At 45.5% G+C, this 26316-nt stretch overlaps 2 protein-coding genes across 8 annotated transcripts in view; one reads left to right on the forward strand and one right to left on the reverse strand.

Annotated features, from left to right (window-relative positions):
- OTUB2 (OTU deubiquitinase, ubiquitin aldehyde binding 2) overlaps positions 1-3294 on the forward strand; it is an 18854-nt gene extending 15560 nt beyond the window's left edge. Inside the window, exon 6 of the mRNA XM_072762229.1 lies at positions 428-3294. Coding sequence (XP_072618330.1) covers positions 428-634 — 207 coding nt within the window. The 3' untranslated portion in view covers positions 635-3294. The remainder of the gene's footprint in view (positions 1-427) is intronic.
- The window catches only part of DDX24 (DEAD-box helicase 24), a 25233-nt gene extending 946 nt beyond the window's left edge, over positions 1-24287 (reverse strand). Inside the window, exons 1-10 of one of the 7 annotated variants that reach the window (XM_072762222.1) lie at positions 24141-24234; positions 23251-23410; positions 21748-22464; positions 15486-15995; positions 14243-14396; positions 13449-13964; positions 11984-12059; positions 9273-9461; positions 7600-7729; positions 4978-5529 (exon numbers count right to left, since the gene is read on the reverse strand). In XM_072762222.1, coding sequence (XP_072618323.1) covers positions 5258-5529; positions 7600-7729; positions 9273-9461; positions 11984-12059; positions 13449-13964; positions 14243-14396; positions 15486-15995; positions 21748-22459 — 2559 coding nt within the window. In that variant the 5' untranslated portion in view covers positions 22460-22464; positions 23251-23410; positions 24141-24234 and the 3' untranslated portion in view covers positions 4978-5257. Of the gene's footprint in view, positions 1-4977; positions 5530-7599; positions 7730-9272; positions 9462-11983; positions 12060-13448; positions 13965-14242; positions 14397-15485; positions 15996-21747; positions 22465-22831; positions 22940-23046; positions 23108-23250; positions 23411-23682; positions 23845-24140 lie in introns of those variants that run through there. The other 6 variants (XM_072762223.1, XM_025982526.2, XM_072762228.1 and 3 more) reach the window with 6 other exon arrangements.
- Positions 24288-26316: the final 2029 nt, after the last annotated feature.

Raw genomic sequence — 26316 nt, forward strand, 5'->3', positions numbered from 1 at the left:
TTCAGCTCTCGGACTCACTCATTCGCCTAGCCCTCTGAAATCCCTTTTTGATGTCCTCTTCCGTTCTGAGATTCCTTGGTTCTGTGCATTAATAAGTCCAAGCTCAAATATTCCTGCCCCCCCCCCCCACCCCCGTTTTTGAAAATAGTGTTCTCTTCTTACATATAGCTAGAGTCAGGAATCAAAAAGATCTTGATTCGAGCCTTGCAGTTCTACTGTATTTTTCTGGTTGCTCTTCCTCACAGGGTTTGTTTCCTCCTCTAGAAATGGGGGATGGAAGTATCTACCTAATGAGTTGTTGTGAAGACTATTTCCCAACATAGATGCTTTAAAAGACCCAGGGCCATGAAAGCCAGAGCTGGGATTCTCCTGTGTCCTCTGCCAGGCCTCCTCCCTAAACTGAATTTTTTTATTCTGGCCTTGGCAGGAAGTGGAGCCCATGGCCATGGAGTGTGACCACATCCAGATCACAGCCCTGTCTCAGGCACTGAACATCGCCCTGCAGGTGGAGTATGTGGATGAGATGGACACGGCGCTGAACCACCACGTGTTCCCCGAGGCTGCCACCCCTTCTGTTTACCTGCTCTATAAAACATCCCACTACAACATCCTTTATGCAGCCGATAAACGTTGATTAATTTTAGGCCATGCAGTGGAGCCTGTCACCTAACGGGACTGCATTCTAAATGGAACATTCCGGCTTTTCAATTTTTTAAGCAACTTAAACTATAGCTAGAAAATGTACAGCCTTTTGGGCAGAGTCACTGGGAATGAGGCCTACCCATTATGGACTGTGGTAATTTGAGGATCAAATGCTTTCTAACTCAGGGCTACAAAGCCAGAACCCCTGGCTCTGCCCCCAGTTCCCTGAGGCCCTGGGCAAGTCACCTCTCCTCTCTGGGCCTGTTTCTTCATCTGGAAAAGGTATTTGCCAGTGCTCACGTTCTACTGTATAAAAATAGGCCCTCTGGTTTCCTTTCACCAGGGGCAGAACCTCTGTGGGGGAAGAAAAGTTCAAGGTCAGCTGTCGTCTGTGACTTACCTGTTCTACAAAAAGGAATCCAGTCCAATCAGCTGTTAGACTGGATGTTGGTGGATGGTTGACTGAAGCATTGGCCAGTTGAGGCCAACTTGAATGTGAGGGCTTCATTCAGCATGGTTCTAAACATTCGTGATGATGGGGGTGTTTTCTTACCGTAACTTAAGGACAAAATAGACTTTTATGCCAAAGTCTAGAAAGGGGCCTTCAGCACCGAAGCTCAAGTTGTTGTGGCCCCTCTCTACCTCTCTCAGGGCCAGAACTGCTTGCCTTTGGGCAGGCCCTTTAGGATTCTGCTGCTAGCCCCACCTGAACAGAGGCTCAAGGAAGCCTGGGACCAGGAAGCTGTCTCACCATCCCCAACACAGCCTGGAAGTAGAACCCAGGTAATCCTCCAGGTGGAGACATAGCACATGCAGCCACAGACATGGATGGGCAGGGCAGACCAGTTTTGCAAGGCTGTCTGTGGCTTCTTTCCCTTTTCCCCACTTCTGCTTGGTTTTGTGGGCTGGCAGGAAATTAGGTGGGAAAGAACAGAGACAAGGCAAGCAAACTGGCAGTGGGGGAGAATTTGGAAACTGCCTGGAAACCAAGAGTCCTAGCTGGCAGCCTCCTTGTTTATCCACCTGAATGTGCCCCTTAATAACTTTGTCACATTGGTGACCCAGGACATCAAAGAGCCCCAGCTGATCTGGGGTACTGCTTGCAAGCTCTCTTCCTCTGTGGAAGGAAATGGAGAATGTAGAAGTGTGGAACTGCCCATGGGATACTTCCCTAACCCAAGGGGTTTTCTCATAGGTTCCATTCTGCAGGGACTTATGACAATCTACCCTGTGATGTCTGCTGCCAGCCAGACTATGCACAGGGACTGAAAGCAGACTCCTGAGGCTTTGTACACAAACAGCACATTTGTATCACTCTTCTGCCTTTGCGAAGACAGGTATTAGAGTGCTTAAATGGCAGGCACAGACTCAGGTTTCCCCACTGCCTTAGGTGGAATTTAAACCCAAGGGTTCACAATAATTATGTCACTTTTCCACAGGAATGTAAATGCGACCTTGATTTCTAAATTGGTGATGTCCTACCCTGCTCTGGGTAGGAGTGCTAGGATCTGTAACACACTGGGAGGATGGGGGGGAAGACTATGTGACTAGTATGTATCAGGATCTCCATTTTCAAACTGAAGGGTATGAACACAGCACCAGGCTGAATGCCCTTGGCTGCTCCAAGGCACTGCAGGATGGCCTGCACCTCCAGCTGGGCTCTCACACACCGCACAGGCAGCAGGTGCCACTTTTCAGCCTGTGTTCACAAAGGCAGATTTCTCTTTGGCAGACTGGCTGGAGAAATTCCCTCTCAGACTTCCTTGCTATGCTTCCAGGTCTGAAGCTCACCAGGGCTCCTAGGATCTCTCCTGGGAGGAGGGCCCCCAGTTTAGGCAAATTATGTGCTTCCCCCTTTTTTCCACAAAATCTCTGGTCAAATCCAAGCCATGGCTCTCTGCCCTCAGATCTGAGGGCAAGCACAAATGGAGAAAAGGCAGTGGCCGAATTCAGGAACTTGTTCAAATCATCTGGGGAAGTCCCTGAATGCCAGCGGGACTGGCTGCTGTAGCAAGCATACTTCCTGCCTGGATAATTCTCCACCCACCTCACCAAGCCATCCATCTCTTTCCAGACCAAAAGCAGGGAGGAGAGTTGCTTTTAGAGCCTATCTTTATACCTGCATGTTTATTATTTTCTTTCTAAAGGGAACTTTATAAATAGGACTGTTTAGTGACAACAAACTGTCCATGTTTTTGACTGGCTTCCTATTTTAAACACAAAAGGGAGTTCTGGGGCCAGACTCGCCTAGGTTTGAATCCCACCTTTTTACCTCTTTGAGCCCCAACTCCCACATCAGTGAAATGGAGACAATACCTATGCAGCACAGGATCACTGGTTAAAGTGGAACAGGTTTATGGCTGAGTACTGAGACCTGACACCCAATGCTCTGAATGTGGGGAAACAGAATACTTGCTGGACCATGGGCAAATATCACCTTGGCAGGAAACTAGCTTCCCACATGGGGAAGTATCAGGGGCCGTTAGAAAAGTCTAAGAACCATTCTCACACTGTGCAAAATGGGGACAGGAGCTATGGCTCAGTGGGCGGCTGCCCAGGGTCAAGGGGGGGGGGGGGGGGGGGCAAGCCCCATTGCTTCTCCCAGCAGTTGGTGGGAACATTTTCCTAGCATTAAAATGGTTTCCATGACAACTTCTGTCCTGGTTTCTTAGTATTTGGTATCCAGCATGCACTGAAAATCAACACTCTCCCACACTGCTTATGTATGTGAATGGATTAGCAGGGGAGAGTGGGCTCTCAGTGGAAGATCTACGTACTCAGGAAGTTCTGCCCATGGGCTGGAGGTACCAAAGAAACCAGAGGAATGGCCAAAGCTTTACCTCATCAAGTCAGAGCACAGAACTGCCTGTGAGGCTAACCTTATCTTTTAAAACCTATCCCTTTATAACACATGACCTCACCAAAAAAGTAAGAGAATTTGCTGCTGGAGGACAAGGGCAGGATGTCAGCAGGCATCAGTGGGTCTGTCTGGGCTGTAGCCAGCAGCCTCAGGCTTCTCGTTACTCAGGTGCTAAGGTTCCTTAAGGCTGCTCAAAGCTCCACTGTATCATTTAGATAATGGTGAGTCTCCTGCCATCTTCTACCAGCTGTCACTCAAGAACTCATCTCACAGACTAGGATTGTTTTCTACTGCATTCTTCCTGGTTCACTGGTGACCCTGGGGAGATACTTCCTGGCAATGATGCTACCCTTTTAAAACTGAAACAGTTTTCTGAACATGCACTGGGCCCACAAGGAAATACCACAGTTTTAATCCCAGGTCTGCCACTTGGTGGCTCTGTGATCCTGAGCAAGTCTTAACTACTCAAGTGTCTGCCTTCTCAACCACAAAAACGTATTAGCACTTGCATCTCAGAGGCTTGTTAGAAACTAAATGATAAAATAGATGAAAATGACTAACAGTGCTGGGTATCTGGTCAGCACTCAAGGATACCCGACGCTGAGTTCAGTCAGGCTGTCCTGTTGTGGTTACCCAGAGGGGCTGAGAAACATTGCTGCCATCCTGCCAACCTTGTCAACCATAAAGCCAAGGGGACACCCTTATAGAAGCCCAGACTTAGCTGTGAAGAAATCTACGCTTCTCTGGCAAATTGTGGCTACTCACCTAGACTAACCTAAACAAAGCTGGGGGGTGGGTGTACCAAGAGGTCACTGGTTCCCTCAGCACACATTTATATCATGCTCTGACGTAAATTCCAGGACTGTTAAGGGGTGATTTAAAAGCCTATGCTGTCAAGGAGCTCAGCAGAGACTATACAGTGTGCCAAGTGTTATGGAGAGTTGGTAAGCACAGCTACTATGGGAGCCTACCTGAGGACACTGTCCCCTTCAGGGACCTAGAGAACATGTAGCTGTGCTCAAGGATGGAAAAGGCAAGCAGGCGGAGGGAAAAGCTTATAGAAAGGCTCAGGACAAGAGAAAGGACATGTGGGACTGTGGGCAACAACCACTCTGTCACACAGAGTAGGGGAAGGGAGACAAGGCTGGAGAAATTGTCTAGTGCCAGACCCCAAGTGCCTCACAATGCCAGACTCTGCATACTGTTACTGGCTTCCCCACAAGTGGGTATGATGTTAAGGACGCCTGTGTTCTCTTGGAACCCAAGGATGGCAATCTCGCAGTGTGGCTCAGACAAGACAAAAGCTGTGAATAGCAGAGAGATAAAGAGCTATTAGGGTTGTGGAGAAAAGTGGGACAAGTGAAGACCTACCACTCCATCCACACTGTCCAGTGGGATCAGATGCACCCCACATGCATCCTGCAGGAGGATTAGGACAACTATACATTCCAGCCAAAAATTCAAGAATAACATGCTGGTTCTGACTACTGTCTTTAATTGAGGAAAACAAGATGAACATACTAGAAGTCTGTACACACTGGGATACAGAAATATATAAGCTGCTGCATAGAAATTTTACTCCAAAACAACACAGATATGCATGAAGTCTCTCCTGTGATGGGGGCTGGCATGGAAGAGGGAGATTTTTATAACCAGGGTTGATGGTGGAGTGAAAGGCAAAGTGGGAAGATTTCCTGTATAACCAGAGAACACAGAAACAATGTGCAGTCACTAACAGACTGACCTGGAGGGCAGTTAATTTGCACTTGTACTTGGCTGCGGTTGTTCCGGCTGCTGCTCTTTTGGCTTCTTTTTCTTTTTCTTCTTCTGTTTAGCGAGGCAGCTCAAAGCAGACTCACCATTTCGTGGGGTAGACATGAGTGTGGGCAGCTTGCCAGACTGAGTTGGATACTTGGTTTTCAGGTCATCTTTGAACAATGGCTGGGAAAGTAAATGGCGCAGCTCCTTCTTCAGGACCTTCATCTGCTTTTGTCTCCTACGTTCCTCTTGCTGGTCAGTTTTTCTTCCTTAAAACACAATACAAAACAGACCATATTTACTATGATTTGTAGAAATGTTTTGTTTCCCTTGATGGATACTTATGATGAAAAATGTTTTGGAACTCTTGGGGAATCAAGGCTCAAAAGTTCTCTAAAGATGCTAGTATTGGCTAACTTCTAGCACAGTTTGAGAGGGATACTGGGGGGGCGGGTGGGCCACTGGGTCCTTCACTCTATTTATTTATCTATTTATTTTTATTTATTTACTCCGTGGATCAATAATTTACTATGAGTTATGACAATACTAAATTTGGTCAATTATTCATGGACTATAAAGTATTTATAAATGCCACCTTAATTTAAAGCATTAGCCATTAGAACTCAAATATTAATAAAGCTGGTGCCAACTTAAAGGAGGAAAGGAAGGGCACGGATAACGAGGACGGCTGGGGGAGGGGGAGGGCTCCTGGCTGTTACTACGATAATTCCGATAATGGGTTGTCCCCGGGAGCCCCACTTCTGGGGCAGGCAGAGGTGCGGGGGCTCCTGGGGTGGCCTGGGGATCCCCTCGGAGCGGGAGCCCATGCCCTCTGGAGGGCTGGGCAGAGCCCCCGGTTGCCCAGAGCCTGGCTCCCCCTTCTGTTTCCTGCTGAGATAAGCGGAGTCTTGCCAGGCCTCGCTGGGCACCTCCTTCTACCAGGTGCAGTGCCGCCATTAGCCTTGTCCACCTGTAACACAGGTGGTTCTCGAAGGGGCCACCCAGAGGCCATGGCGTGGAGGGATCCGGTCCTCAGAACAGCAGGGCCCCGACAGGTGGACCCCGCCTCCTTCACTCCATTAAAAAAAAAAAAAAACCCCTCTGAGACAGGAATTCTCTCAATTTTATCATCAAGAGCACTTGCTAAAAGGTCACAGAGCTAGCTAGCTAGCTAGCTGTCAAACTGCGATGAAAACCCAAGGTTCCTGACTTGAAGATCAGTTTTCTTCCTACAATTCACCCATTTGCTACTTGCTAGCTAGGGTAGGGTGACCTGACAGGTACAAAGCCTCCAGGAGACTGTGAACACCATCTGGCAGCCCAGCTCTCCTATACCTCACTACCAACACTGTGACTGCACCTGTGGAGGTGGGTGTGCCCATAAGGGCTCCATACCAGCTGGTCCTTAGGAAGTGAAGCTCAAGTCTCAAGCCTGAGCTATCAGGAGGAACAGCCAACTGTCACCAAGCCCACTGGTCTGGTTCCCAGCTTCTGTGTTGACAGAAGCAGACAACTTAAGTCGGCCTCTGAATTTGTTGGCTTTGGCACTCAGATGCCACACTTGTGGGATGGAAAGAACACTGGATCTAACTCTGGTATTGTCAGTTCTAGATTTGGCTCTCATTTCTTAGACTCAAGAGCTTTCTTAGAGCAGGGGCCACACAGATTCATCCATGAATCCTTAGGCTTTTGCCTATGTTCAGAGTAGGGGCTCAGGAAAGGCCGGTAATGGAGCCATTTCCCTGTGCAAACTGCTGCTCTTCTGTGAGCTTCTGGTTTCCATTTATAAAAGGACAGTAATTCCTGCTCTGTTTATGTCATGAGACTACGGAAGCCACTTGAGATGATGACTGGTGCAGGAGTAACAATAATGATCATAAATAACAATTTAAGATGTATCAAATATTAGGCACTGGCACAGGCACTTTATTCTCATTAATCAATACATCTTTGCAATAACCCCATGAGACAGGAATTTATGACCCGTACCTTATAGATGAGGACAGCCTAAGTACAGAAACGAGGTTAAGGGTCTTGAGCTGGTCACATAGCCAGTTAAGGGAATGGACCAACAGTGGCCACAGAGCCTACCCCTCATGTCACTACCTTTCCATATGAGGGAGACAGCTGAAGGCTCCAGACAAATAAGACAGAAGGAACAAAGGCCAAGGGCTGTACACTTAACTGGGACTACAGCCTGTCACAAAAACAGAAAAGGTATCTTGCTGATTTTAACAGGATCTGTGGTAGTGGCAAAGTTCCAACAGGACAAAAGTTGAAGGAAAAAACAAATACAAAAACAAATGTATTCTTCAAGTCCCATCCAGCCCACCACTCACCCTTATACATCTCTTCTTCCAGCTCAATCTCAAGGGCAGCTGCTGCCTGTTCAATCCAAGAGTTGTGTAGACAAGCCTGGAAGTTCCGATACTCTGCTTTCTCAATCTGTCGAGCCAAATGGATTCGTTCCTGGGGAAAAGGAATAGAGTGTTCATTTGACAGAGCATTCAGGCCTCTGGGAAGCAAGGGCTCAAATACTTTGTGTCTTTTAAAAAAAAACTCTGGAGGGCAGCCCAGGTGGCTCAGCGGTTTAGCGCCGCCTTCAGTCCAGGGCATGATCCTAGAGACCCGGGATCGAGTCCCATGTTGGGCTCCCTGCATGGAGCCTGCTTCTCCCTCTGCCTGTGTCTCTGCCTCTCTCTCTCTCTCTGTGTCTCATGAATAAATAAATAAAATCTTTGAAAAAAAAAAAAAGATTAGCTCCCATCAAAATGAATTTGTTCTGGTTCCTGATAAAAGCAGAGGGCAGTCATCACATGAGTATGCACAAATGAAATCACAAGAGCTAGCTTTCCTAACAACAAATCAGGAGAGCCCCACTTGTTGGAAGCTCACCTTGGCTGGACTGCCAGTCTATAGGTGTCCCAAGGGAACTCTTCCCCAGATACCACAGATAGCTTCCATAGGGGAGATGGGACCCTGACACACTCCAACAGCCCTGAGTTAGGGCCCCACTGTGACTGATCAGAGGGACTACAAACTCACAGAACTGCCTTCCCTTTCTTCCATGTTGTCCTTGCCAAAAACACTTCAACTCTCCGCTCATGGATGATGGAGTCAGACCACAATGACAGTAAACACAGAAAAAATGGAAGAGATCTTGTAGTGTGAGGGAAAGGAGCCATGGGAAGAAACAGTGGCTCTCAACCCTACTAATGGGAATTCTGTCACCTTCATCCTTCCAAGCTCATCTCCCACTGTATTTCCCCACACAGCTAACATTCCTTCTGAGCCAGAGGAGCCAAAAGTCCCTGAACTCTTCTATGCTTTTGCTCCCCCACTCCTGGAATTCTATTTTCCTCTCTACCACTCCATATGCAAGAGGCTTGGAAGAAACCTCCTCTCCTACCAATATAACCATAATGCCCACCAGACCCATGGTGCTCCATTTATACCTGACCTTCAGCATGGGCTTGGTCTACATCACAAGCCAGTGGACCTCCATGGAGAAAATCCACCTGGCTTTGGTACCTAACACACGGTGCCCATAGTCAGCAGCACCTATTCCGCTGAATGCTTGCTGAGTTAAAATAAAACCAGCAATGGTAGGAATTACTGGCATTTGCTTTACAGATATGACAAAACTTAGTATCTGCCTCAGCAAGACAAGTTGACCTTACTTCCCTACAACTACCAGGTAGCCACACTCACTGTCCTTGTCCAGCGGAGGAAAGGATGGTGGTGGTGGTAGAGGCTACAGGGGCAGGCAGTGAAGGGCTCAGGAAGAAAATTCCTCATGTTTTTGGCCACTCAAGAAAGTCTTTACCCTTCTGCCATGTATAGTATCCCTATTGCTTTTTTTAAATTTTTCTTGTTTTTATGACCTCCCTATTCAGCTGTTGGCAGAATCATTAGTTTTCAAGGGTCCTGCTGCCAGGGCCTCACAGCAAGGTGAAAGTGCAGCAGCATTCCTTCCCTCATCAGTACTAGGTTTCTAAGTTTTTTTTTTTACCTTGACCGCGTCCATGTACTTTGTTTGCACAGGGAACAGTGGGATGTCCTCATCTTTCTTGAGGGTTTTGTAAATCTTCTTAAAGTTGATTGCATCCTCAGGCCCAATCAGCATCAGGCTGAGGCCTTCATTGGTGGCACGAGCAGTACGACCGCTTCGGTGGACATAGATCTCTGAAGTACGAGGGACCTGCCAGAGGAACAGGGCAATCAAATGCATGGTTATCAGCCAGCATTGCTCTTCTCCTTAGGGTCAGCAACCCAATGCTGGGTCTCTCTCCCTCCCTGCCAGGTAGCCAGAAACCTCTCCAGCACTGTGGACATATTCAACTCTGTTCCCTTAGCCCTCATGTTTCAGGCCCGTTCACTATGCAGTGTCTACCCTCCACACCCCCGGTCCTGGCTTCAGGCCCTCATGACTACTCAAGAGAACAATGAGAGTCACTTATTTTGTCTCTAGGCCTCCCCACTCCCCTTGACCCAGCCCAAAGCTGCCACTGTAATCTTCCTGAGTCAAAGCTCTGATCTTAATTCCCACTCTAACTAAAGAAACTCCACTGATTCTTCATTACCTCTACATGAATGATTGAACATGGTAATCATAACCAACATTTACTATGTAATTACAACGGGCCAAGCAATTCCAGCACTTTACATGTATTATCCCACTTACTCCTCACAAACAAGAACATGAAATACTTTCATGACTATCCATATTATAGACCAGAAAACTGACAGAGATGTTAAGCAATTCCCCCAGGTGAAGAATTAAATACTGGAGCCAGTATCCGAACTGAAGCAGTCTAGCTCCAAAGACCATGCTTACCCCTAGGCTCCATTGCTTCTACTCTAATACATACTGGGTATTATTCACAGATATGATATAGGTGCTGACAATGCCTCCCTCCCGTGCACCCATGGCAAATACCACTAATCTAGCAGTTTTCTCCACTGAACCCAGATAACACTACCAATTCCAATGAAGCTCTAAATACTGCTCTAAACTGTTCATAATGGTGCTAGAAATGCAGTCTCTTAGCCACTCTTCACTTTCTTCCCCCAACATAACCCCTACTTGTAGCCAACTGCCCACTTCCACACCGTTCTTTCCTCCTTCCCTTCTACCTCTATATGCCCAGATCTTCCTCATCCTTAAATGCAAAGCATCTTTTAGAAAGCCCTTTCCAACTTCCCAAACTAGAAGCTACCACTCTCCCCCATATTTTGCAACCTTCTAGTATCTCCTGCCTTAATTTATGGTTGTAGTCATCTCCTCTCCTTTAGTGGGTCTGAGATTTCTCAGGGGACAGAACTGTGTCTTGTTCATCTGGATATTTCCCACAAAGACTGGCCCAGTCTCTTCCCCAAAAATGAAGAAGATCTGCTAAATTGAATTGGCACCCTGAAAGATTTTATTTGAAAGAAAGAGGAGAGAGTACATCTGCATGCATGTGGGGGTAAGCAAAGGGAGAGAATCTTCAAGGAGACTCCCCAGTGAGCTCAGAGCCCAACACAGGGCTTGATCTCACTATCCATGGGATCATGACCTGAGCTGAAATCAAGAGTCATATGCCCAGCCAACTGAGGTACCCTGGTGCCCATACACCCTGAAAGATTTCTTAAACCATGAAGGATCAGAAGGAAGAAATAATAACACCACAATAGCTACCACTTCCTAAGTAATTAACACTGTGCGAGGGGTTTCATCAGCAGGAACTCATTTAATTCTCATGGTAACCCAAGAGGTTAGGCTGCATCATCACTTCCAGTTTACAAATAATGACAAGTGAAACCAGAGATGTTAAGTAACATCTTAACATCTGGGTTAAGATGTTAGCCCAGCCCAAGCTAACAGACTATGAAGCAGGCTATAAGCATTTGAACCTTACAAGGGTAGCCCTGAAGCCTAGACTCCTAACCACCACTCTATGCTAGGATTTGCCAGGTGCATACACTAATATTGTCAGTATTAAGAGCAGCTAACATTTAGTAAGTGCTCAGTGCTCAGGATGTGCCTGGTGTCTAAGCTGTTCACCCATTAACTTATTTTACCTTAATAAGAACTTTAAAAGGGATGCCTGGGTGGCTCAATCAGTTGTGTCTCCTTCAGCTCAGATCATGATCTTGGGGTCTTGAGATCAAGCCCCACAACGGGCTCCCTGCTCACTGGGGAGTCTGCTTCTCCCTCTCCCTCTGCCTTTCCCCACCCTGCTCATGCTCACTCTTAACCTCTCTCTCAAATTATAAAAAAAAAACAAAAACAAAACAAAAAAACTTAAAGTAGACACTGTAATAACTTCCATTAAACAAAGACTGAGGCAGAAAGAGATTAAACAGCTTGCTCAAGGTTACACAACAGGGATTTAAGTCTAGGCAGGTCCTATCACCACACTCTTCTATTTCTCTCTACCAGGGTAACCAATTCACATGCTACTATGCCCATTCCATAAAGAAAATAAGACTCTAATCTTATCAGTTTGCCCAAATCAAAGAGAGAGGGGCTATGTGGTATCAGAAGTGCCAAGGGGTTTTTTGAGAATAAATCTCTTGAGTTTTCCAAAAATGACAGCAGCTAATCAGTCACAAGATGACAGTGGTACTCTGCTGCATTAGGCCTTGAGACCAACAATTCCTCCTCCCTCTTTCCTCCCTTCCCAAACCTTTGCTTAAAACATTTCCCATTCAGTGCAACAAATTCCCTAATGCCCCTACCTGGTAATGGATGACATGCTGGACTTTAGGAATATCCAGGCCCCGAGCTGCCACATCTGTTGCCAGAAGAACACAACTGTGATAGAGAGACAAAGCTCGTTAATAATAACTAATAGCTATCATTAATCAGATTCTTAACACCTACTGAGTATTTGATCCTGATCAAATAAAACATAGAGGTAAACAGACTTGAAAAATGAACTATACAGAGTCCACGCTACCATGTGGCTAAATACAGACAGGCCTATCAGGTGACCCCACCCCAACATACCCATAGGCTCTAAGTGACCAACAGACTATTTACAAGTAGGCACAGTTACTGAAAAAGGGAGAATGCCGTACATGGCCATACTTCCTCATCTTCTCCCTTTAAAAACATCCCCACTTACTGCCTCATTGCAGACAGCCTCTCCTCTGCTGGCCTGCCCACCCGCTCCCTTGTGGTGTATTCAATAAACTCCTATCGCCTTTGTTCTCCCTCAGGTGAATTCTTTCATCACCTGCACCATTGGTTTCCCCCCGATTGTTGCCCCACATTTGGGGGCCCCCACCTGATCAGACAGATGCCCCACTTAGACACCACATAAACCATTAACTTCTACCTAGCAACATTCCCAGGGAGATAAACCAGACACTTGTTCTAGAAACTAATCACCCTGTAACTTGACATTATACTGGACAAAAGTCAGCTTAGGCTTAACCTCCAATTCTCAGGCCCTAATCCTGAAAACATGCACACTGCCCCTCTCCATCAGTCTGACCCAAAAGGAGATGCACAATGACAGCATGGTAGGACAAAGCATGAGCTCTGGGTCTGACTGCTTTGTCTGAGGCCCAGCTCTGTCACTTTCAGGATGAGAAACTGTGGGCAAGCTGATCTGCTTATCAATTTATAAAATGAGAATAATGACAATAAATGATAAGTGGTATTAAAGCTAACATTCAGCAAATACATACCCTGGGCCAGACATTGTTCTAAATGCTTTATATGTATAAATTCCTTTAATCTTCCTAACAACCTTCTCCATTAGCTTCTACCAATATACTATTATGCCAATTATGAGAAAACTGAAACACACTGAGGTAATTTGGCCAGCTAGAAGTAGCACAGCCATGGTCCTGATCTTAAGCAGTCTGGTGCCTGTCTGTATTCTTAACCATCAATCTATTTTACTTATCAAGGATGTTAGAACTGAATGAATGTGGTACTATATCTAAAATGACAGTATGATACGTACTCAATTGTTAAGTGTTCCACAAAAGTAGGTACTATTATCACCATTACTTATAAGTAGGAAAGTTTCTGTTGAGCATTATCAGCAACCAAATGCATTAGATGAGAGTAAGCCTGCTTCATGATGTGTCAAAAAGAGCTATCTTCTATAGCTTCCCACCATCTCACCACCATCCTGGCAACCTTGACCTAATGGCTAGAACCTGGGCTCTGGGTACAGGCCTGACTTACTCTTCCAGACGAGCAAACTGCTCCAGGTTTCTCAGCCTCTGCTTCTGGTGCATGCAGGCATGTAGGGTCAGTGGCATGATATCCAGGACTTTGAGGAGCCCAGAGAGGCGTTTGATACATGAGATACTGTTGGCAAACACTAAGGTGCGGCCTGGATACTGCATCAGGAAGTAATACAGATATAAATCTTTCTCATCAGTCTCACAATGAATCTTGGTCTCTGTCAGTGTCTCCACCGTGGCCTCATTTCTGGTCAGGTCAATGACCTTGGGCTTGCCCCGCATACCAATCTTCTGCACAAAGAGGTCAAGTTTGGCAGTTTTGTCAATTTTCTTAGTGTGTTTCTTGTGAAGGATTCGAGCAGGAGCTTGATGTACCAGGGTCAATGTGGCAGAAAAAATAAGCGTCTGTCTCTTTGGGTTGTACTGGGAGTCACCAAGCATCTCTAGCAGCTGTGAGAGCTCAGCAAAGTGGCCTTTCTCAACCATCCGATCAGCCTCATCGACCACCAGGCACCTGCAAATCCAGAGAGATCCACATAACTTGAGGAGTCATTTATATAGCACACTTAACTACCATCTCCACCCTCAACACAGAAATACACAAACACCACCACCACCACCACCAGGGGCTCAATTAATCTCCCTCATGCAAGGTATTCTGAAGGCCAAACTCTGGCTGGTACCACACCATGGCACTTAGTGATAGGGAGAAGGCAGTGCATACACAATCATGTTACCTCAGGCCCACAATAGAAAAGGAAGTGAAAGAGAAGGGGAGGTATTGTCACTTACCTGAGCTGTCTAAGGTTGCTCAAATGAGGGTGCTTTTCTTTAATTAGCTCCCAGAGCCGGCCCGGGGTGGCGACTACAATCTCTGGCTGGCGGTTCAGCATCCTCTGCTGTTTCTGGGTAGACATTCCACCAACCAAAATAGCAGTTTTAATTCCTATAGTACACAAAATAGGAGACCCTGTTATTCAGTTTGGCTGCCTATTTTCTGCCATGGCTGACACAGGCAACCCCAGATTAACAGAGACAATCACCAGGATAGCTCTCCTCTCTTTAGGAGGTGTGGGGGATGGTGAGCCAAAAGACCAAGCCTGGCCTGCCTCTTGGTACCACTCCTAGAAGACATAATCAAGTCTTCTATGGTCTGGGCCTTGCCTAGTTCCCAAACTTCATTTCTTTGTATTCTTTCCCCTTTATCAACAATAGAAGAGCTGGATTTGAACCCAGGCATACATACATCCAAAGTTCCAGGAAAACAGTAGTGTACCACAATGCTGGAAATGATGTCACTCTCAGGTGTGACACAACTCCCTAGAAAGTCCTGCCCATCTCCCTCAATTCAAACTAATATGAGCCTCCTCTAATGCCTATTGTCTGTTCTGTTCTGTTCTCTGGGATGACTTCTTAAGGTATCCAAAGAGGAAAGAAAACACAGGATCATGTAGGTAAAATACTTAGTAAAGTGCCTGGCACATAATAAGAGCTTGGTAAGTCACTGTTGCTTACTATAAAGTTGCAACTGTTGCTGCTATAAAGTTAAAATTCTTAGGGAGCAGCTTTTCCAGAAAGGAATTCCATGAGAAGATATATGTTAGTGCCCTAAGACAGATGTCGCCAAACTTTTTCTTAAAGGGTCAATAGTAAGCATTTTGGCCTTGTGAGCTAAACCTGTCAGAACTACTAACTTTACTTCATTCCTCCATCGTAGTACAATAACCACAGATACTATGTAAATAAATGGGTGTGGCTGCACTTCACAAAAAAAAAAAAAAAAGGGTACGTTGCCAACTCCTGCCCTAAGCATCCACCACATCCAATAAACTAACTGCTTTGCATCTAGAATGGCAGAGAAATGTGTCATCCTTGGGAGAATGGAGAAAGTGTCAAACAGTTTTCTATAAGGCTTAATTCTCTGGCAGGTAAGAGAGATGTCCCCTTAAGGGAGGAGCCACAGCTCATTCATCTTTGCCACCCCAGCATCTAGGATCCTCTCAGGAAGTATTTATTAAATCGAATTAAACCTCACCTGTAAACTTGGCCACAGCATCAATGTGTTGCTTGACCTGGACAGCGAGCTCCCTAGTAGGAGTCAGAACCAGTCCAAGGAGAGGGCGCTTTGGATGTGCTTTACAAGTGGCCATTTTGCCACCCAACTCTTGCTTCAACCTTCCAGTCTCTTCTTCATCTAGCTTTTCCTCTTTGTCTTCATCCTGTTTGGGGATGGTATTCTTGATTAGGGAAGAAGGTCCTTCACCAGCATCATCATCACAGAAGGGTAGCATCTGGTCTGAGACATCAGCTGAAGTCTTGACCTTGCTGGGTGTTGCTCTAGCCTTCACTCCAGCTTCACTGGGCAGGGCTTCACCTTCTATTCCAATCTCATCAGGCAAAACTTCAGACTCAGTTCTAGCCTCCGTTCTGGTCTCACCAGGTAATGCTCCTGTGTTACTTACAGCTGGAGTATGTTTATTTTTCACCTGCCACTGGAGTACTGTATGGATCATTGGAATGGCAAAGGCAAGAGTTTTTCCACTTCCTTAGAAGTAAAACAAAGACAAAAAAGTGTGAATCGATAAACACATTTACTTTTTGTCTAGGCATCTTTCTTTTACACAGAATAAGGGAACCTGATAGCCAAGTGCCACCATGACCAACCCAAAGCTCCTCCACTCAGCACAGGTACCCCAACAGCAGTGCAAGCAGAAGGCATCTGGAATTAAAAGCCTGAGAAAAAGTCTAGCAGACTAACACTGAGTCCTGAGATCACCAATGTGCATTATACACAAAGTCCAAGCACTAAAACTCTAAACAAGTTTTGTCATTATTTTGAAAAAAACACCACCACATTAGGGTGTGGGGAATGGAAATCTATATATAGTTTCCTAAGACCTTTGGTGGAGAAAATGGGAGAAGACAATTTTGTTAGTTTTTGAGAAAATTTAAAATGACCACACTTCTTTCTATGCCTTAACATTTTCAAACTGATTTTTGAATGTGTATGAAGCCCAAATTCATATCCTCTGGGTGGTTAATACAAACAAGACAGCTCAAGTTGAGAATTTAAAGTAGTTACCACGTTATAATCTCCCAGCTAAAGCAAATAAATGATCTCTGGAGGAAGAACCTTTATCATAGGCCTCAAAGAATTCTCACAAGAGGCACATGGGTGACTCAACTCCTGGTTTCAGCTTGGGTCATGATCTCAGTCATGAAATTGAGCCCCAAGTCAGACTCTACACTCACCGCAGTCTGCTGGAGGTATTCTCTCTCTGCTCCTCCCCTAGCTGGTGTGTGCTCTCCCAAATTAATAAAATCTTAAAAAAACAAAACACCTATTGAAAAAAGAATTCTCACAAGTAATTTTCAAAGGAAAATGAGCAGCTCTCAGTAAAAAAATAACCCACAAGACACTATAAACAAGAATTAAAAGAAATAAAAAGATCAAAGGCCCTTAATACTTCAGATAAAACAGTACTTTTCATCAGAAACCAAAACTAGAAGACAGTATCTTTATTTGAAGACATAAAAAAAGAACTGGACAACCTAGAGCTCTAAACTTAGCAAAAATTCCTTTCGAAATAAATGCAAAATAAAGACGTTTAGGGCCACACAAAAGCTGAATCATTTATCATCAGCAAACCTGAACTACAAGAAGTACTAAAGCAAGTCTTCCAAGTAGAGGATGCTACTGGATGAAATTCCATGTCTGTACAAAGGAAGAGTACCAGAAACAGTAATAGTGACATGGGTAAATATGAAAGATGTCTTTTTCTTAAATATATTATTTAAGTTTAAACTTTTTTAACCTTGGAACTATTAAACATAAAAATGTATTTTGGATTTCTAACACATAAAGTGTAGAACAAAAAGCATAATGTAAAGGAGAAGGGAGATATAGTCTTGTAAGATTCTTGTACTATATGTAATATAATACATTACTATTTGAAGATCGACTATGACACGTTGAAGATCTGTACTATGAATCTAAAAAGCAAACACTAAAAGGATGTAACAGTTACAACTAAGAAGATCAATAAAGGAAATAAAATTCCATCACAAAAAACATTCAGTCCAAAAGAAGAGGAAAAACAGAATAGCAAAATAACAAATTACAACTCAATTATTATCAATAATCACATTAAATAGAAACGACCTCAACAAATAATAAACAGCCAGAATGATGAGACAGCAAGACGCAACCTATGCTGTCTCCACAAACACCATTTTATTTTTTACTAGGCTCAGTTTAATATAAAGCATATGATAAAGGATACAAAAAAGCCAAATGAAGAGGCACATAAGACAAGGTCTGGGAAGGTCCCAAGGGCTTCTGTCCCTGTGGAACTGGGGGTGCACCACCCTCTCAGCACAAAGATATGTTTACCAACCTAGAAGCTTCAAGAAACCCACTTTAAATACAATGACATAAGTTAAAAGTAGAAGTGGCATCAGCAGGCTCAGTTGATAGAGCTTGTGACTCTTGATCAGTAAGACAAAAACAAGAGGCATCTAGACTGGATAAAAACTACAGAACATCTGATGTACTCTTTAAGAAACTACTAGATGGGAGGCACCTGGGTAGTTCAGTTGGTTAAGCATCTGACTTGATTTTGGTGCAGGTCATGATCTCAGGGTTGTGAGATCGAGATCTGGGTTGCACAGAGTTGGCTTGGGATTCTCTCTCTCTCCCTCTTTCTCCTCCTGTCCTTGCACTTTCTCTCTCTCTAAAATGGATGAATAAAATCTTTGAAAAAAAGGGAAAAAAAACCTACTTGATGGTACCAAGTTGCAGGAAATAAGGTCAATATACAAAGCTATCACATTTCTATTTTTTTTTAAAGATTTATTTATTTATTTATTTATTCATTCATGATAGACATAGAGAGAGGAGAGAGAGAGGCAGAGGGAGAAGCAGGCTCCACGCCGGGAGCTCGACACAGGACTTAATCCTGGGACTCCAGGATTGCACCCTGGGCCAAAGGCAGATGCTCAACATTAAGCCACCCAGATGCTCCATATTTCTATTTGTTAGCAACAATCTGAAATAGAAAAATTTAAGTTGCCATTTACAATAGCATCAAAAATACGAAATATTTAAGGACAAATCTAATAACCAATGTGCATATACTAAAAACTACAAAACAAAAGACCAAAAAAAAAAAAAATGGATATACTACATTCATGGATAGAAAGATTCTGTTTGGTCCAGACGTTATTTGTCCTCAGTTTGCTTTATAATCAATGCAATCTCAATCCAAATACCAGCTGGCTCTCTGTAGAAACTGACAAGTTGACTTGATACAAAGGCAATTTAGTGGAGAAAAAGATAAGTTTTTTAAAAAACAATGCTGGATATCCATATTCAGGGGGAAAAAAAGGAACTGTGATCCACACTTCTCACTGTAAACAAAAGTTTACCCAATAAAGATCACAGACTGAAACATAAAACCTAAAACTAGTAACACTTCTGGAAGAAAACACTGGAGAAAATCTTTGTGATCTTGGGTTAGGCAAAAGATTTGTAGATAATAAGCACATTCGTAAAAAGGAAAGTGATAGTTAGAACTTCATCAAAATAAAGAACTGTTCTTTTGAAAGATACTGTAAAGAAAATAAAAAGACAAAGACACTGGGAGAAAAGAATCCTAAATCACATATCTGATAAAGGGTATATCCAGCATATATCATGAATTCAGTAATAAGAAAACAACAATCCAATTAAAAAATGGGCAAGATAAGAGTGCCTGGGTGACTCAGTCATTAAGCATCTACTTTGGCTCAGTTCATGCGATCCCAAGGTCCTGGGATCAAGCTCTAAGTCAGGCACTCTGCTTATGGGGAAGCCTGCTTCTCCCTCTACTAACTCTCTCTCACAATCTCTAACATACCCAGTATTGGCAAGGACAGGGACCAATTCAAACTCATGACTTGGTGGGTATGGAAAATGGTATAATCTCTTGGGAAAATTCCTAGGAAGTAACATTTATTATAAAACCTAGCTCTTACACAGGTGTTTACCAAACAGAAATTAAAGCATATACCCAAAGACTAACACACCAATATTTATGATAGTTTTTTAAAAGACTTTATTTATTTATTTATTGGGTGGGGAGCGAGCACACACATGCACAGGGGGTGGGGGAGAGAGGGGAAGGGAGAGAGAATATCAAGCAGACTCCATGCTGAGTGTGGAGTCTGATGTGGGGATCATTCTTACCACCATGAGATCATAACGTGAGCTGAAACCAAGAGTTAGATGCTTAACCGACTGAGCCACCACATGCCCCTATTTATGATAGTTTTATTTGCAGAGCCCAAAACTAGAAAGAACAAAAATATCTATCAACAGATAGGTAAACTGTGCTATATCCTTACACTAGAATATTACCAATAAAAAGGAATGAACTATTAGCACTTGCAATAATATGGCTGAATCTCAAAGTATGCTGAGTGAAGCAGCCAAACACTGACCCCCTCCCAAAAGTACATAGTGTATGATTCCATTATATAAAATTCTGGAAAATGCAAATTAATCTGGTGACAGAAAGTATATCAGAGGTTGTCCTGGGGATGGACAAGGAATGGGGCCCAGGAAAGACTACAAAAGGGGCCCAAAGCATCTTTTGGGGGTGATGGATATTCATGATCTGTTTGCGCAGCAATTTGTCCACAGCCCCAAAAGTCCTTGTGAATCTTGGACCTGCAGATTCACAGCATTCTACGGGGATACCCAGTAACAACTGCAGTATGAATCCAAATGTCAGGCTCTAGCCACAGTGGCTGATACAACTTTGCCTCTGCCTCCAGACACCCATTTCCAGGCTTCTGCAGAAACCAAAGCAGTGTAGCAGAATGCTTAAGAGCACACAGACCTAGTCTAGAATTCAGGTACCATTACTTTCAGCTGCGGTTTTAGGGATATTGTCTTTTGTGAGGCTGAGTTTCCTCACCAGTAAGATGAGAATGATGCAACCTCTCTCAGGGTGATTTTGAGAACTGAGTTCATCAATATAATGTACTTAACACAGTGCATGATACATTTTAAATGCTAAAAAAGAGTTCTAATTTATTATTATTACTTCCATCCCCTGAGGCTTCCTTACTCTTCCACTTATATGACTCTTCTACAAGACCTCACCGAGCGTTTTCTGACCACTCTTTCCAGAAATCCAAGGCACAAAGTGTCTAGATGGTCTAGTTCTCTACCATACCATCTAACAGTCACTAGCCATGTATGGCTATCAAGCATGTAGAATGTGGTTACTCTAAATCGATGAGCATCAAGTTCGAAATATATGTTAGATTTTGAAAACAGTATAAAAATAAGAATTAAAATACCTCAATTTTACATTAACTACATACTGATATTTTTATATAATTGATTAAATACATCATTAAAATTAACTTTTACCTGTTTTTTTACCTTTTTAAAATATGGCTCCTAGAAAATTTAAAATCATGTACGTAGTTCATGTTATATATTTATTTCTATCAGTTACTGCTGGTCTCGTTGGACTTAGTTACAAGCAGTACAAGCTCCTCCCTTCAGTTAGTAATTCAGTCTATCGAGGTCTAGTCAACCTATCATTGCTTTATAAAGTGTTAGGTGGCCCAGGGAATGAGGGAACTTTAAATACTGCCTAGACCCAACAGTCACCTCGTGCCAACATCTACCTACAAAATCCACCTAATGGTTTTCTATCACACAAACCCTTCCAATAACAATAAACTCACCAATTCCCAAAGCAGCCCTTTTATCTCTGGACAACTCTTTGAGAATTAGACATTTATTCTTTATACTAATGAAGATCTACCTCTCTAGATGGCTAATCTTAATCCTACTTTACCCCCGAGCCATTTAAGGTGGCTCAAGAATACTAAAAAACCAAACCAAACCAAAACAAACAAAAAACTACCATTTGCAAGTCACTTACAATGTACTGTGTAAACTTTACTTTGGCATTTACATTTAACCCACAAGGCTAAATAAAAATAAATAAACAAACAAATAAATAAGCAAGCAAGCAAGCAAGCAAGCAGGTACCGGCATTATCTCCATTTTATTATAGGACCTACAGGGATCAGAGAGGTAAAGGGATCTGTCCAGGGTACCAATCAGAAAGTGGCAGATTTCAATCCAGAGCTGCCTGACTTCTGAACACCTTCATTCAACATTGCTTTTGTGGTTATGTCTCCAAGCTCCTCTCTCCCCAAGCTACCCAACCCATTAGCAGCCGTAAGTTTGACCCAGAAGCAATCTTACCCCAGGCAGCTAAGGATGCCCTTACCCGTCTCAGCAGCCCCAAGGATGTCCAGTTTGTCACGGATGGCAGGTGCCAAGGTCAGAGCTTGGATTGGCGTGGGTGCAGAGAAGCCTAGAAAGCTGAGTGCTCGGAGAACTGGCTTGGGTACAAATAGATCTTTCCAAGCTGTTACATCTGCCTTATGGTCATGCATTTCAGGCATCCATGTCTTTGCTTTTTTGGGCACCTTTGGAGCAGTACCCTGGGAAAGCTCCAATTTTTTTTTTCCTTTCTTTTTTTTCTTTTTTGGCACAGTCAGAGCTGAGCCTTCTGATACCACCTCCTCTATCTCTGGATCAGGATAAACTGTGCCATCTCCCTGTGGCTGTGGCCCAGCATCTCTGACTTCAAACTCTTTCTGCGCCCTGGTTCCTTCAGTTTCCGTGTCTTTATTCTTCTTCAACTTTATCTTTTTCTTTGAGGAGCTAGACTCTCCTTCCTCCCCTCCTGAAACAGCTTGTGCCTTTCTCTTCTTGGGCTCCTCCTTGGAAAAGAGACTGGAGGAATTTTTGGCAGGGGAGACCAACTGGTAATCTGTCAGTTCCTCAAAGCACACCAAGTCATCCATCTGTCCATCTGCAAACATATTTGGGTCAATCTCCACCTGTTTCCATTTTCCCACAACTTTGATTCCCTTTGTCTGAAATCTGCCATAGCTTGGTGGCTTTGGCCTTGATTTTGTCTCCTTCAACTTCATGGTTGCTGAAAAGAAAAGGAGAGAAGTGTCCCATTAGGTCAGCAACTGCAGAGCACAGGGTTCTGAGGCAACATATATTTTCTGAGCAGCCTACACAGTTATCAGGCCCTACAAAGAAGTGAAGATACAAGAGATACAGAAGATCAGAGAGGAGAGAGATACCAACAGAGCAGGCAAGTTGGCCTGGAACAGAGGATACGCAGAAGATGGAGGGGCACAGACGTGAGCGCCAGATCTGGTTTGGATTCCAGATCCAGTATCTACCACTTGTGTGCCACTGGACAGTGGTGCTCGTTCCTCCCTGAACCTCAGTGTTCTCATCTTTTTAAAAGGGAGAGGGAGGGATCCCTGGGTGGCTCAGCGGTTTAGTACCTGCCTTTGACCCAGGGCGTGATCCTGGAGTCCCGGGATAGAGTCCCACGTTGGGCTACTGGCATGGAGCCTGCTTCTCCCTCCTCCTGTGTCTCTGTCCCTCCCTCCCTATCATAAATAAATAAATAAATAAATAAATAAATAAATAAATATTAAAGAAATAAATAAATAAATAAATAAATAAATAAATAAATAAAGGGGGGGGGAGGGAGCACCTGGGTGGCTCCGTGGTTGAGCATCTGCCTTCGGCTCAGGTCATGACCCCGGGGTCCGGGGATCCAGTCCGGCATTGGGCTCCCCTCAGAGAGCCTGCTTCTCCCTCCTCCTGTGTCTCTGCCTCCTCCCTCCCTCTCTCTCTCTCTCTATAAGTAAATAAATAAATATTTTGAAAATAAATAAATAAAAGGGAGAGGGAGCACCTGGGTGGCTCCGTGGTTGAGCGTGTGCCTTCAGCTCAGGGCGTGACTCCGGGGTCCCGGGATTGAGTCCGGCATCGGGCTCCTGGTATGGAGCCTGCTTCTCCCTCTGCCTGTGTCTCTGCCCCTCTCTCTGTGTCTCTCATGAATAAATACATAAAATCTTAAAAAAAAAAAAAAAAAAAAAAGAACGTGGGGAGTTCAGGGGGGCTGGAGAGGCCGGCTTCACTTAGAAGGGCTCCAGCCTGGCCCCCAAGAAGGCAAATGTCCATTCCCGCCATTCTGGCCTTCGCCCGTCCAGCTTTCTCGTGACACTGTACGTGACCTGCAGCACATTTCAACAGAGAGGCCCCTCGAACGGAACCCCATCCACGGTCTCTCCCCTTCCAGAAAGACCAAGGGGCGGCGGGGACAAAGGTAAACGGCAGTGCACACCCGGACCGGCCTGGGGCTGCGGAGGGCGCCTCCGTCTGTGTGGGCCTCAGTCTCCCCGCCTGTCAAATGGGGATGACGCCGGTATCCTTCCCAAGGGGGGTCGTTCCACAGACGCAGAGAAGTGACGCACGTCAGCAGCCGCCGGGCATGGCGCCTCGCGGGCTCGGCACGTCGGCGCGCAGGGAGGCTTCACCCACCGCCGCAGCTCCGCAGCGACCGCACGGCACCGGCTTCCACCACGGCGGGGGCGGTCAGGCGCCCGGGGGCGAGCGGCCGGGCCCGCGCCTCACCGCCTCACGCACGACGCTGACAGGCCTGACAGGCCGACGCCGCCGGGCCCGGACGCTCAGGGCAGGGACCCCCGGCGCCGAGGCCGGCTGCCGCCCTCTCCGGGCTCGAGGACCCCACAGGGCCCCCCGGGAGCCCGCCCCCGGCCCCGCTCGGGCCCCGGTACTCACCGCGCGGAGACCCCGCCGCGGCTCCCTCACGCGCCGGCCAACCGCCGCGCACGCTTCCACCCCTCTCCTCGGCTGCGGCGTCCACCGCAGTTCCGGGGCGGGGCTTGCGCTCACGCACGCGTGCGCCCTGAGGCCGGAAGTCCCGCCGCTTCCGGCTAGACCCCGCCGCGTGCCTCTCCGCGGGCGGCGCTTTTCTGCAGTGCGGCTTGGGAGGCGGAGCGGGGAGAGCTGCCGTGCGGCCTGCACGGGCCCACCTGAGGGCGCCGCCGTGCCCGCCGTGCAGCCTCCGGCTCGGTGCCGGTGCGTGCGCCCCAACGCATTTCCTTCGATTTATTGTTAGTGCATTGGCTGTCCGCGAATGCGGCACCTGCTGTGTGCCTGGAGCCTTGCAGATGTTTTAGCATCTAATTTACAGCCCAACCAGCCTGTATCAGAGGTGCTGTTTTCTTCGTTTTGTTTTTTTTTTTAAATATTTATTTATTTATTTATGCATGAGAGACACAGAGAGAAAGAGAAGCAGAGACACAGGCAGAGGGAGAAGCAGGCTCCATGCAGGGAGCCCGATGCAGGACTCGATCTGGGGGTCGCTAGGGTCACTCCCTGGGCCAAACGCAGGAGCTAAACCGCTGAGCTACCCAGGCTGCCCCGTGTTGTGTTTTTTGTTTTGTTTTGTTTTGTTTTGTTTTTTTCCATTCTGTTTTCTCCGGTATTTTCTCTTTTTTTTTTGTTTTTCATTGCTCTCTGATGGTTATTAGGCTAGGCCGGCCTGACTCCAAAATGCCAAGCTGAGCTGGCTGCTCTGTTAAATGCAGAGACATCAGCTTCACGCTACACAACCACCTTTTCCATGTGGGCATCACCACCCCATTTGGGAAACCTTTCCCATAGGCTGTCTCTGGCTGGTGACCTTGGGAAGTCCTAAAGGAATTCATGAAGTTTAGGTCTAGTGAGCCTCCCCACCCTACCTTGGAGCCACTATATGACCGAATTTAACTCATTGGAGGGCACCCCGGCCGCTCAGTGGTTGAGCATCTGTCTTTGACTCAGGGCTTGACCGTGGGGTCCTGGGATCGAGTCCCCCATCAGGATTCCTGCAGGGAGCCTGCTTCTCCCTCTGCCTGTGTCTCTTTGCCTCTTTCAAGAATAAATAAATAAAAATCTTAAAAAAAAAAAATTTTAATTCCTTTCTTGAGGGAACTTGGCAGTGTGCCCCTAAGAGCATGGGTGCATAAAGCCTTTGCTCCAGCAGTGGTCTGAAGAAGTCTGATCATGGCTAGTGACTGAAGCTGTCCAAATGGCAGAGGGAGGAGGAAGGGCTACATATCTCTACCTGGCAAGACAAAAGTTCCTGTCCCATCCAAGCTAGTTACACACCTTGGAGGACTATAGTGTTGTCCTGACGGAACTTTGCCTTAACAGGGCTACTTGGTGGGAAAAGGGTCTTCAGCAGAGACTGGCTAGAAATAGGGCCCTTGAGGTCAAAATGGGTCATGGTGGAGATCCTCAGTGGAGGTCTCTGGAAAATTGACAAAAGCATCTGTATTAGTCAGAGTTTTTCAAAGGAACAGGGATAATAGGATATGTATATTCAGAGAGGAGTTTGTTTTAAGAAATTGGCTCACTGTGATTATGGGGTCTTGGCATATCCAAACTCGATGAGGTAGGCCAGCAGGCTGAAAACTCAGGGAAAGGTCCAAAGACAGTCAACTAACAGAATTCCTCCTTGCTCAGGGGATGTCAGTCTTTGTTTTATTAAGGCCTTCAACTGGTTGGATGGGGCCCACCCACACTGTGGGAGGTAATATGCTTTACTCAAAGTCCACAGATTTAAATGTTACTCTCACCCAAAAAACACCTTCATGGAAACGTCTAGAATAATGTTTGACCGAATTTCCAGGCACAGTGGCCCAGTCTGGTTGATGCATAAAGTTAACCATCACACCATTCTAGGAGAGAAAAGAGTAGCTTTTGTTTGGACACCCTCCATATTGGAGGAGACAATTCTACTGGACAGCCAAGAAAGATTTGCAAACAGCACCAGCTAAGTTAAAGTAGCTTTTCCCCCCTCCATCTCTTATGGCTTTGTTCACTTGACCTTGTAAAGGCACGAAAAGCAGCCATATGAGGACGAAGTAGACAAAAGAGAGGTGAGCAGGGGCAGCCCGGGTGGTTCAGC

The sequence above is a fragment of the Vulpes vulpes genome, chromosome 6 (genome assembly GCF_048418805.1).
Source record: "Vulpes vulpes isolate BD-2025 chromosome 6, VulVul3, whole genome shotgun sequence".
Lineage (NCBI taxonomy): Eukaryota > Metazoa > Chordata > Mammalia > Carnivora > Canidae > Vulpes > Vulpes vulpes.